Source organism: Ictidomys tridecemlineatus, chromosome 5 (assembly GCF_052094955.1).
Source record: "Ictidomys tridecemlineatus isolate mIctTri1 chromosome 5, mIctTri1.hap1, whole genome shotgun sequence".
Taxonomy (NCBI): Eukaryota; Metazoa; Chordata; class Mammalia; order Rodentia; family Sciuridae; genus Ictidomys; species Ictidomys tridecemlineatus.
In genome coordinates, this window is record NC_135481.1 from 2,229,980 (window position 1) to 2,243,853 (window position 13,874).

Genomic DNA, 13,874 nt, shown 5'->3' on the forward strand with positions numbered 1-13,874 from the left:
AAAAAAAGAAAAAAAAAAAAAACCTGCCTATAGTCAGTAACATAGAAATTTCCCTCTCTGACTTTTTTAAGTGTTCTTAATACTTAAATTCAGATGAAGATAACTTTATCTTACTAGATAAAAGTATTTAAAACCTTTAGTAACATTTTATGTAAATTAAACTACTTTGTCATTTTATATTTAATTTCTTAGGTTTTATTTAAATGTAAAAGAACTTACTGGGTGAGAGTCTCCCAAGTCACGAAAAGTTCCTTTCTTCCCCATTAGCTTCCTGTAGACAACCATGGGAAAATGGACATCCAGGATACAGTTGTTATAAATAGCCAGACCCAGTACAATGCCAATCAGAGTAAACTGACCCTCAGTTTCAAAAGAGGATGGATTAAACCAAAATAATTTTGTAGATTCATCATATGTGAACATACCTACAAGAAATAATTTTTAAAAATACATTACTTTTTATTTTATGAAAGACTGGTGAAGAACAATAGCATAAATGTAAAACTGAAATCATTACACATAAAAAACTCACATTTGAACATGAGTAACTAATGCCCAAATATAATTGATTGATATAAATATGGCAAATGCTGGCATGTTAATTTTAACAAGTAAAGAAACAAGGTAATATGAAATGGTAGCATTTCTAGAAAGCGTGGAGTATTTCATTAAATCCAAGTTTTATAATCTATTAAAACATTCAAAGGGTGAATTTACATTGAATTTATTCAATCACTGAAAATTAAGTGCAAAAGCAAAGTCATATGACCCCAAAACGTGAGATTTCCTTAAAAGCTTATATGTAAAAGCCATTTAATACACACATTAATTGAACCAATATATAACAAAAGTAGTTTTGTAATCTTTCAATTTCATGTGGTGGTTATTTAAAAAAAATCAAGTTAGAGAACTTTTTAGCATCATTCCTTAGAAAACAGAACTCTTTCATTTTTAGTACATGAAAAAGCATTACTAGGGAATGAAAATAACTGGTTTTACAATTTCTCTTTATTTTACTAAATGTTTTTCAATTACTACTGTGAAACTAAATAAAAATATTTTTAAAATTAGATCTGAAAAAAATCTGTAATTTCCAACAGAAGTCAGAAATAACACAGCATAAAAATGTATTTTTAAATCAATAATAATAATTTTAAAAGCTTTTAAAAAGTCACTCATTTTTACTTTAAGTTAAAAATAACAGGGATTTTAAAATGCCTCTTTGACCACTAAAAGCATACATTAAACACAGGTTATTTTTCTAAATTCAATTCATGGAATAATGTTTTGTAAATTACCAAATTCATACTTAAGTTTCACAATTTAGAACCTTTTTAAAAAAAAAAAGAGGGCGAGAGAGTGAGAGAGCAAGAGACAGAGAGAGAGAGAATTTTTTAATATTTGTTTTAGTTTTCGGTGGACAAAACATCTTTATTTTATTTTTTATGTGGTGCTGAGGATTGAACCCGCACATGCCAGGATAGCGTGCTACAGCTTGAGCCACATCCCCAGCTCACAATTTAGATCTTAAAAAATGTTTTATTTATAGGACAAGTTATAGTATCTATGGAAGTGCTAAAAATTTCAGGTGGCAAATAATAAATGTGGTAAAATATCACAAATGCATGTCCTTAGGCTTAAGAATAAGGAACTAGAAATTAACCAGAGCATAGATTGCACAGGACATTACTTTCATCTCCATATACGAAAAAATAGCAATTATGAAATCAAAACACTGTGGCTAGAAGAAAAGTCCCATAAAGGATGCCTCTTGTAAGATATTCTTTAAGATTCCTACTGCCATCACTTCATTATCACCTGAAACAGCTTAATGTATTTTTTCTCTTAAAAGTTATTTTTGCATATAATCCAAATATATTTTATATCTAACGTTTAACATTTCCAGATACATCAGAAGCTACATAGTGAAAGGTCTGCCAAATTTATGAAGCCTACAAACCAATTCCTTATAAAGTTCATAAATTAATTTCCTTTCTCAAAAAGGATATAGTTTTGTGTGTCTCTGGTTTACTGTGAAGAAATTACATACAAAGAGCCTAGACTTCTGATTAATAACAAAATATTGGCTAGACTAATATAGATAAATCTTATCCTAACTGTACTTGTCATGAACCTAAAATGTTTGCTTCTATTTATACACACACACATGAATGGCTAAGAGCAATAACATTAATTCATCATCAATTCATTTTACCTACAGTACTAAGAATCCATAGGCTTTAACAGTTTAACTCAAAGATTAAGGGAAATGATGTACATGATTCTATTCCATATCCCTCACAATTCTAATGGTAACTTTAGTTGAATCCTATAATTTTATTAAATTTTTAATGCAAGCAAGCCCAATAACTAAGTGGTTACATTGTAGAAATTGAACAAGTGCAGAATTATTCCGTTAAGCAGACCATGCTAATAGGGAGTCTTTTTCCCTGTTCTGCTTTGCCTACTTTTCACAACAAAGAAAGATACAATCAGATTCATATCCTTCACTTTCCAGACCAACATATGTAATAAGTATTTCACAAACAGCATTCAAACAATAATTCTTTTGACTGACAAGTACTATTAGATATGAGGTAAGAAAAGGATTCTGGAGTGGTTTGGAGGAATTGCTACTATACAAAACCTAAGAAAAAATGTTTTCCTCAGACCTTGCTCATGTTAGGCAGATGCTCAACCACTGAGTCATATCCCAGCCCATATTTTTCTGGATATTTTCATATCCAGAAAAATCTTAGCGCAAAAAAAAATCTAATTTAATTAATTTGATATTACTAGTTTCTGAACTTTGAGTATGATACACTTGTGAGACATTCTCTTGACATTCTTCAAATGACTTCTCTCATTAACACCACGAGTTTGCGACCATTTGAGACTATACAAAGAAACTCCTTCAATTTTTCCAAATTACAACATTCTTAGATGTTTCCAATCAAATTTACTAAAAAGATAATTACCTTTATTAAAACATTTGACTATATCTTTTTATTTTATTGGTACTGGGAATTGAACACATGGGTGCCGAACAACACTGTCCCCCACCCCCAGTTTTTTTTTTGATGGTGCTGGGGATTGAACCTAGAGCCTTGTGTATGTGAGGCAAGCAATGAACCAACTGAGCTATGTCCCTAGCCCCCTGGTTACATAATCTTAAATAAGAACTTGAATGAATGATGCAAATCTGTTTCTAAAGCACAGATTTACATAATGCAGTCAGTTATCTGTGATTATAGGTCATCTATACCAAAATCATCCTTCACTTCTGCTTTTCAGAGCTGAGAATATTTATAAAGGCAAATTCTTAATTCAAAAATATATGATGTATATTATTCATATCATCAAAATATTTACCAATATCTGGATTGAAGATTTCCTCCACAACCAGCTGAAAAAATTCTTTGGAAACACCACCCTCATCAACTCCTTGTTCTCCTTCAAATTCCACATACAACTGTTTCTTCAAGTCTGCAGGATTTTCCATAGCAATCATTTCTAGCTAGTTTTTGAAAAGATAAATGTAAAAGATGATTGTCAGCTATCAGGATACAAGCAAAATAAAAATAAGTAGAAGCAACAGAAAAACAAATAATAAAGAAAATTTTTTCTCTTTTTTTCCTTTCAAATGTAAACAGGAAGCAAACAGACCCCCCCCCCAAAAAAAGTCAAAGACAGATTAAGTCTCACAGAAAATGGAAAAGTGGAATAGAAAAAAAACCCAGCATAATATTTAGGATTACTTTCTAATTTTACTGATGTTTTATAAAAACAATACATAGTAGAAAGTTAGAATTAGATTTTTCTGTTACTTGTTTTTAACAAATTTGTGCCTCAAAAGACATAGAAGTTAAGAGAGATTAATGCTTATGTGACTATTCTAAATCGTTTGGCAAAAACAATGGAGCAAAGAAGCAGAACTTCAAAATTATTTACTAATAGTCCTTCATGTTTACTAGAATAAAAACTCAAGAATTAAGTCTCACTGCCCATTAAGTCATAAGTAAAATAATTTCAACTAAGAAAAATAAATTGGCTAAGCAGAAAAACAGTTTATGGTCTCTCACAATGGAACTCAGTATAAATTAATCTTTTAAAATGTATTGAAATGAGTGCAGGTAAAACATACACTTGTAATTAACAAATCCTAGTATCTAGCATTTCTTCAACTATAGATTGTATCTAGCATTTCTTCAACTATAGATCTTTTACTAAACACTTTTTCTATCTACAGAATAATGTACATAAATTGATTATTCAGTCACTGTGAGATTAATCACCAAATCAACACTAGATTCTAATGTAAAATGTTTATATATAATTTGTTCTATGCCAAAAATTTACACAGAATATGTCTGATTAATTATCCATCTTATTTGCTGAATTGTTTCCAAACATCTAATGGTAATAAAAAAATTTTCTTTTTCACTCAGCTGGGATCGGTGGTGCACATCTGTAATCTCAGTGGATCTGGAGGCAGGAGCACCAAAGCCAGCCTCAGCAATGGCCAGGCACTGAGCAAGTCAGTGAAACTGTGTTTGTAAAGAAAAATACAAAATATGGCTGGGGGTGTGGCTCAGTGGTTGAGTGCCCCCTTCAATCCCTGATACCAAAAAAAAAAAAAAAATTTTTTTTTACTCTTCAAGATCAAAATTTGCCAAAACAATATTTAAGAATGTTTAAATTATTCCAATTATTCCAAATGGAATTTTAGAAAATGTTTTTAAACAATGCAACTATCACTGGAATAAGTATCTTATAGTCAAAAGTAATTACTTAGGTAACAATACTCATTTGGACATTCTTGTTTGTTTACAGCAATTTTTAAAAAATCTCAATTCATGATGGCTCTAGCACCATGTTTTTCAAAATGCCAACTGCAACTCATTAGTGGGTAGTCAAATCCATTTAGTGGTTTACAGCCAGCAAAGGGGAAAAAATAAGAATGCACTGCACATAGTAGCAGAACCTATTTTTCATGAAACTTTTTTGTTTCAATTAGATGTATATAGATGGATACCCACTGTGTACTGGGAAGCTAAGTAAACTATTTCTTATTAAGGGATATAATTTTTTTAAAAAGATAGTTTGAAAAAACTGACTGAAATTTTTTTCCCGGAACAGCTTAAACTCTGAGGTTTTATAATTCTGTGAATTTAGTCTAAAGCTTTGAAGAATGTTCAAAAGCAATCTCAAAAATTTAAAAAAATCAGGGATTTATTTTTGAGACAGCATTTCATTGTGGAAATATTAAAACTCAGAATACTCTATACTAGCCCTGTCACTTAATAAAAACTTTTAAAAAATATTTATTTTTAGTTATAGGTGAACACAATGTGTTTATTTTATTTTATGTGGTGCTGAGGATGGAACCCAGTGGCCTCACGCATGCTAGGTGAATGCTCTATCTCTAAGCCACAACCCCAGCCACTTAATAAAACTTTTAACTTTTAAATTTAGCAAGTGACTCAAGCCTCGGTTTCTTTATCCACAAAGGAAAAAAAAAAAAGGAATACTTTTCATACTACAAGGTCATGAAGGCTTAAAAGAATACGTGAGAGAGTTCTACAGAGCAGCAATATTATTAAGACGTTAACCCACCAGATTGTTATCTTTTAAAACTTTGTTCTCCAAACAAAAGATTCAAACATTTATGTCCTTTACATTTATGTCCTCAAAGGAACTGGAGAAAGACTAGTTTCAAAAATCTAGACTCGAATAAATATAGTCTTAAAAATAAACGAGGGGGGATGGGGGGATGACGGAATTCCAGTTGATATCCATCCTCAATCTATAGACTATACAGGATTCTGAGGTCTAAATTTACATTTAGTATGTATCTAATATCCCACATTGCTATGTAACCCATTCCTAGTTTTATTCTCCCAGATCTCAAATGGCTAGGTGTTAATGGATGTAAGTTTATTTTTCTATTTGTTTTTCTATCACAAAGGCAAACATGCTATACATCTAATATAATGAATTCCAAAGTGAAAAAAAAATCTGATATTCAGACCATATCCTAGAGTTTTCCCCATTAATACTCATAAATGAGCACTGACTACTTATCAACATGAAACCTTTTAAAGAATTTGGTGGAGAGTTTCTATAGGATTCAGAGTTCTATATTTGAGTCTTACTTAACTCCACCTAAGAAATGTCATATGTCAAATGAGACAGAATTTGTCCTCATTCTTAAAAAAATATATATCTGTCAAGTTCCACCAATCTTGACTGTATACCTTGGGTGTCAAAAGAATTTAATGCAGTATTTGTTATGGTAAATGAAAACATGTAACCTCACCTCTCTTTGATTTAGTTTCAATCTATAAAATAAGCAAAATAACATATTGAAAGTTAATATATATGAATGCTTGGATGAATTCTCTGCATAGTATCAGTGCTTATAAAAGTATGTTGTTGCTATTATTACTATTCTATTGGTTCTAAAACTTTTTCCAGGTTTATGTTAAACTCCAGCCATCATGTCATTTTCAAACTATCCCAGGAATAACTGCAACAACAACATATACAACTTAAAAGCACTTTACACATTGCAACCATTTAATCTTCACAACAACTTCATCAGGTAGGTAATATTATTTAACTTCAATTACAGATGGTTAACTTAATGAAAGGTTAAAAACTTGATCAAGACAAGTTAGTAAGTCATAAAGAAAGAGATTCTAATCCAGCAACAAGCTCTGAATCATTGTGCTTCACAGCCTCTCTATAATGTGTCTTTTATTTTCTGGCTTTCCATATTTTCTATTGTTTTACAATGAATGCTTTAAAAAATAGTTGTCAACTAAATTTCTCAGATGTAAATTTCCAATTATCAATTTTAGAGTATCATTCTCAGATATATAAGTCATTTTGTAAAATATTTTATCATTTAAAGTTGCATGGGTAGCCTTTTTTTAAAAAATTAACTTTAAATTATAGTACAGATAAAGAAAGGAAAATTTCACAATAATCATTTTGACAATGGTCATTGTTACATAGGGGCTGCATTTATTCTTCCTCTTTCATAAAAATAGCAACCTTGAATACTTTTGTTTAGTTAATGAGAGAATTATGTAAGAACCAAACAGTAGAGGATATATTTTATAATAGAGACCATGGGGACGGGTGATAAACGTTTAGACTGGGTATAACGAACAACATGAACCTCTTTCTTATATAACTTCCTCTTCTTACCAAGACTTTTTCTTTCACCAATTGTTGAACAAAATCAGTTTTACTTTCTAAACATTTAAGTAGGTATGATGACTAAATTCTAGGGGTCATTTTAAAAAAACTGACCCAACATGAAAGCATTCCCAAAACACCTAGGTACGTTGACATTTCAATATAAAAATACTGTATTACCAGATTTATAATAATCAAAAGGAAAGCCCTTTACTTAAAAACTTTAATAGCCTGGGCTATTAAATAAAATCCAACCTTATCCATAACTGAAAAATGATTCCTTAATGGTATGAATATTTAAGGAGTAATGCTCACATAAACTCAGCCTAATATTTAATAATATTTATATTCTCTAAGGAATCTAGCTTTTACTATTTCTGCCCATTAGTTTCTATGGACAGAAGTTTGGTGGTGAATAACCTTAAACTATTGATTAGAAAGCAATTCTCAGATTATTCAGATATATTTAATTTTTTCACGTTCTCTATAAGCAAATGAAGAACAGCTTGTTATCACTTAAATAGAAAATTGAAGTTAGTGTAAAAGCCACATCACTTAATTACATTTGTCCATGAGACCTGGATTTCTGAGTCTACTTCTAATTCTGCCATTCATTTCTGTAGGTAAAAATGTCTCTAGATTTCATTTTCTTCTCTCGTTATACTAAGGAATTTGTCAAGTTTCACTCTTTTAAATTATTACATGATGCTAACTACTTCATTCTTTCATTAAGAAATTAGTTAGAGGATATAAACCAAGCATAAAATTCTTCATTTCAGTTAGAATAAATCCTAAGAAACAACAAAGAACAGGGAAGAAGAAAATAAAGCCATCTGCTTAGTGTGAGCATTCAAAAGCCCCTTATAAGTCTCAGTGGGCTCTACTTAACCTTGTGTCTATTTCTTATCAGCGTGCCCAACACAGAGGATTAGTGAAATGAAATGGTTTTATGGACAGGTAAAAATCAAGTAGAGGTATCATCTAAGTGAATCCCAATTTATAATAAGTCAAATCATATTGAGTTTGATAAAATAAGCAGAACTCACTAAAATACACATATATTTGTTAGTGCAACTACAAAGCTAATAGTTATTTTGACACTTGCTTAGGAGAAGGTTTTAAAATCTGAAATGGCTATTTCCTCAAAATCCTTAAAGATAAATTTAAAACACAGAGTGAAGTGAGTATCAAGGACCTAAACTTTTACTGGATGTTAGCATTACTCTAAAAGGGAAAAAGGGGCTAGGAATAAGGAAGAAAATAAGGCTGGGTAGATATTTGAGCAGAAGACAAGTAGGGGAGGCAGATAATTTTGTTTAATCCTCAATGGGCTCTTAAAAGACAGTAAATCATTGCTTTTTTTAACTTTTGCTGAAATCAGCTGAAGGGACATGTCACCTATAGTGTGTAGTTTCAGCATTTTAATCTCTGCTCCAACAACGAATATGCATATAAACTTCAAAGTGCTTTTCATAAGATTTCATTTTCATTCTTACAAAATGTCCTACCCACCCTGTTGAACTACGCAAAATAAGTTGCTGGCTGCTTGATGATTAGTTACTAAATGTATTAATTATTAATGTTGCTCAAAGCTACATAAATAAGAGGCAAAAAGCAAGCAATAGTAATCTCTTCAGGCAGATAAAGCCCCTTTCTGTCTCCACCAAAAAGCTGTTTTGACTTTCTTGAGAATGCAGAATCTTTCTTCAACACTATAAACATTTGACATTATTAAAAACTAGTAACAGAAAAGAGGCACAAACTCTGAAGTTCATTAAGGTTGAATTCTGAGATGTTGTAACAAAATTTTCCACTGGCTGAAAGTTTCATGAATTCTCAAAGTTAGACAAATCTATTCTAAAAATTAAAATACATTTTAAATACATATCACTATATTGTAGTTGTTTATATCATGGTTTCTTATTCTGTTAGTAGAGAAGGTTGACTAATTTTAGCTGACATTAAATTTTACTTCAAGTTAAAGAAAAAACTACCAACAACAAGGATACCAAATGCTATGAATACAATAAAAGCATACTAAAGCACACTAACAAATATAATTTTCTAAAATGTGACTGGCAATTGATTTCTGTCTTATGGCAAAGCCAACATTCTTAAAGTAGTGACACTAAAATTCTTATTCTGTAGAGGAAAAGCAGTAGTAACTAGAGGCAATCCCATCTGAAAAAAAAAACAGAATTAGAAGATGGGTACCCAAGCTCCCAGTATTTTCCTAGCTTAATCTCTCTGAATTTGGCTGATGATACAGGGACAATCAATAAATTTTTAGAATAGCTGCTCTTTTCCAAGATTATTTCAAGCCCCAAAGTTGTCCCTATAAATATTTAAGGGAGGAAAAACTACCACAACCACAGTGTCATACAGGGACATTTTGATGGCTTAATAGAACTCCAATACACACCAACTTGCCCTGGTCACTTTATCAAACTTACCATAATACAATGATGCAAATCTAAATTTTACATGATGGAATTTTTTGGACTCCACTTACAACTTTATGGTATAAATTTAGTGTACTACGTCTCCCAGTTAAGAACTCATATTCATACTTAATATTGATATCTCCACATTTTCCTTGTTCCTATGTCTCAGTCTTTCCCTAATAATCTCTTCTCTTCTAAATGAAGAAACTCTAGGGATTAGTTTTCAAGATTTAGAAAATCCATCCTTTTTCAAATAGAGAGTACTCATTAGGTAAGACAATAAAATGTAGATACACTTATAAACTTGGTCAGGAATAACAAAAATACTTAAAACTTAAAATCAGAAATATCAATGTCTATATGATACTAAATGAATTCACTGAACTGCATTACAATATCCCCATTATTAGATTTCTTCTTTAGTGCTGATTTTAAACAGCAAACTTACCCGAACAAGTGCATCATCTATGATATGGTCACGTCTGACTTTCAGTCTCAAATATGGATTCAACTGCTGTCCTTGAACTAGGCTGTAGAGAACAGTGATTCTTCGTTCACTGTACATGCGAATTCTATTGTCATAATATAATCCCAAATTCTTTGTGACAGCATTCAATATAAAGGGACATGTCATAAAAGAGAACTTGTTCTCTGTTTCTACTTTGAAAAAAGTATAATCTTTATCCATTTCCAGAACATCATTCAGTGGTTCATTAATGAACTCTTCAAAAGAGATAAGTGGTTTTCGACAATCCAGAGTTTTAACACCAAGTTCAGTTTCCAATGGGTCCACTCGAGGACCTTTCTTGTTTCTTCTTTCCTCTCCCAAAAGCTCCTGAAGTGTCAATTCACTAGACTCAGGGATGGGCTCTTCATCATCTTCTTCATTATGATTTGTGTCCACTTCTCCTCCCACTACATTTGCATAGTAAACCATTTTCAAGCACTTTGAAGCAGCAACAATGGCATCATCATCATTTACTAGATTTCGACTGTTAAATTCATTGCTTATGACTTTGTAAGTAATAAGTTGCTGAAATGTTTCCATCATTCTCCGAATCTGATCTGCACTGTATTTAGACCATAGTCTAATCAGTTTCCCTTGGGCTGCAAGGGGTAGCTTGCTCATTGCTTTGCAAAATAATGGCAATGCCATTTCCAGATATTCAGGACTGTGGAGATTTCTATTCTCCATTACAATAATGAACAAATTCAGATAATTAGGATCTCGGGAGTACACGTTATGATATGTCAAGTCACATTCTACATTAGGTGACAAATACACAAGTGCATTGAGAAAGGCAGTTTCTATTTTTTCATTAGAGAGCAATCTGGTATAGACTCTTCGAATAGCATCAATATCCACAGACACATCATCCGGGCCTAATTTTTGTAAATTATTGTCTCCCTGTGAGCTATCGCCTATTCTTGAGGAAGATGCTTCTGAATCTTCTTCCATAGCAGCAGCAGAGCATGCAGCTTTTTCTTTTTCATCTTCATCTTTGTCTTCATCCTTTCCTTGAAGAGATTTCAGTTCTTCCTTGGTGTGCTGTTTCATTTTCCGAAAGCTTTGTACCAATGCCTCAGCACTAGAGAAAACTCTTCCAATGACACGGATTAAAGGGGAATAATCCTCTCTCTCTCTACATAATTCAAGAATTTCATACACTATTTCTTCGGTTAGGTAAGTCACATCTAAAAAGTTAGAAGAAAAAAGAGAATATTTAATTTCAAAACATGCACTTTATTGTAATAAGTTCTCATGAACTTAGTTATGAAATGTTTTATTGTAGAAAACAACACAACTCTATTTCACTAATTAATTTAAACTTGTTTCAGATGAGTTATTGAAAATTTTGGAAGCATTCTCTAACACATGCCTTAAACAAAAAGATTTCTCTTTCTGTTTGTCAAATATTTTGGACTCAGTCTCATTTATGAGTTAGATTTTTTTTTAAAAAGTATCTAATACACAAATTCAGCAATCAATTGCTTAAACTGTAAATATGAACCAACATATCCTGTGCTGTTTCATGATAATACCCTATTACAACCTCACTATAGGGCAGAAAAACATTTTTCTGAAAGGTTTTCTTCAGCATAATCTTCTGGAAACACCTCTTTTCCTACTTTTGTATGTATGAAAACCAAACTGGTTCATTTGAGGCATTTCTAGTTTGTTTCAGGGTGGCATTCTGTGATTGAGAATATACCATATCTCATAAACTCTGATGTTAAAACTGCACCCTTATACACAGACAGTACAACATGTGTTTAAAAAACAAACAAAAAAAAACCACTTTGATATGATTTCTAACTCTGCCTTAACATATTTGCTCCATAGTAAAAGACGCTATGAAATGCAAGTCATCACTGAAAGAATAAATGGCTTCCAAAAGTTAAACCACAAAAATACCAAATTTTATCATACCACAAAACTAATCTGTGGCCCAGTTAAAAATGTCTACACCTACAGTTTCCTTTATGAACTCAAATTATTTAAAAAGTAATTCTCAGGTTTGTTCTATTGAGTATCTTTTACTCAATATCGTCAATCTCTTCCAGAAAAGTCTGAAACCACTAACTGGGAGACCATTTCTCTTTATTCTAATTGGAAAATATAATAGTACCTTCTTATAAGACAGTACAAACCCATATGCAATTTCCTAAAACGTAATCAAAACACAGAAGATACCTAACATAAATAAATGTCCTATTAGAATATACACTGCCTTCTAATCATCAAATTATAAGGTTATTAACAGAGACTTGCTTTGTGTGCAGTAAGGGGATATGTCTGTAGAAGAGCAACATTCTAGACTCATACATCCTCTGCTGATATGCCAAGTTTTCAGAAACTACCTGAAATGTATCAATACTTTTCCACTTAGTGTTTTGCTTAAAATATTCAAGTGAGTTCTAAACATTTATGCAAACACATACATATATATGCATATATATAAAAAGTAAAACTATAGAAATACAAATTATTAAGCTGGGATATCAATAAAAAGAGGTACTCTACTGAGAAAACATTAAATGAACAGATTTTTTTTTCAGATTTATGTCTGTACACATCAAAGTATTGATATGATTAAAATATTTATAATCCCTATCAGAAAAATGCAGAACATTACAAAAATAAAAAATGAAAAAGAAGGGGACAGTGGCATATTCTAGAATAAGGAAATATTAAAACTGCTACATGTTTTAGACTTTAGCAAAAAAACAAAACAAAAAAAAAGGGTGAGGGGTGCTTAAAGACTGGGGCAAACACAGGATAAGCACCTCTAAAAAGGAGTATATTGTCAAAAACACAATGAGTGTATCTATCATGCACCATATTTCTTGTAGGTAGTTGAATGCAACTGTGGTGGCACAGTTGAATGCTACTTTGTAATGCACACTTGCTGGAGAAATGTGTATAACAAAGTGATTGCAGTTTTCACATTATACATATTGACAACATTCACCTATTTATTCCTCGTATGTGAACTAATTAATGATATAGAACTATAAATTTTGAGTAACAAAACTGTTTATAGTTATGAAATGTTTTATTGTAGAAAACAACACAACTCCATTTCACTAATTAACTTAAACTTGTTTCAAGTGAGTTATTGAAAATTTTGGAAGCATTCTCTAACACATGCCTTAAACAAAAAGATTTCTCTTTGAAAATATAATTGCCTCTACTGGTGTAAGCCCTGTCAGTCATCTAAAAATTTTATTTTCTTATTGCTAATATTAATTATCTTTTCTGAGGGAAAAGTTTTAACAATTTTTAGAATTTAGAGCCATTTAAAAAACAATAGACTTAAGTGAAAACTGCCACTAAGGCATGATCCTTGGCCAGCAAGTCTGTACCAAATGGAGAGTAGATAGGATAAAGGGAGAATACATCAGAAGGAAAAGTAGAATTATTCCTGAGACAAGTTTTACTAAATTTTGCTTTCCCTTCTAAAACAGAAGGAAAAAAAAAACAAACATTGCTTCATTTCTCTCTTGGGGGTGGGGGTGGGTAATGGGGACTGATCTCAAAGGTGCTTTACTGAGCAACATCCCCAGCAAGTTTTAGTCTTTATTTTGAGACAGGGTCTTGCTAAGTTGCTTAGGGCCTCAATAAATTGTTGAGGATGGCCTCAAACTTGCAATCATCCTGCCTCGGCCTCCCAAGCCACTGGGATTACAGCAATATGCCACCAGGCCCAACATTTTTCTGCT

The 13,874-nt window shown here is 31.6% G+C and overlaps 2 protein-coding genes across 44 annotated transcripts in view; one reads left to right on the forward strand and one right to left on the reverse strand.

The window, feature by feature from the left end:
- LOC110598540 (uncharacterized) overlaps positions 1-13,874 on the forward strand; it is a 287,890-nt gene that overhangs the window by 226,470 nt on the left and 47,546 nt on the right. For all 37 annotated transcript variants that reach the window (XR_013438651.1, XR_013438630.1, XR_013438632.1 and 34 more), the window contains 2 exons: positions 4,449-4,537; positions 6,478-6,604. The gene's annotated coding sequence lies outside the window, so the exon portion shown is untranslated. The remainder of the gene's footprint in view (positions 1-4,448; positions 4,538-6,477; positions 6,605-13,874) is intronic.
- The window catches only part of Ube3a (ubiquitin protein ligase E3A), a 96,082-nt gene that overhangs the window by 15,933 nt on the left and 66,275 nt on the right, over positions 1-13,874 (reverse strand). For all 7 annotated transcript variants that reach the window (XM_005316898.5, XM_013359140.4, XM_078049095.1 and 4 more), the window contains 3 exons: positions 10,099-11,345; positions 3,373-3,517; positions 220-425 (listed from right to left, as the gene is read on the reverse strand). In XM_005316898.5, the coding sequence (XP_005316955.1) occupies positions 220-425; positions 3,373-3,517; positions 10,099-11,345 (1,598 nt within the window). The remainder of the gene's footprint in view (positions 1-219; positions 426-3,372; positions 3,518-10,098; positions 11,346-13,874) is intronic.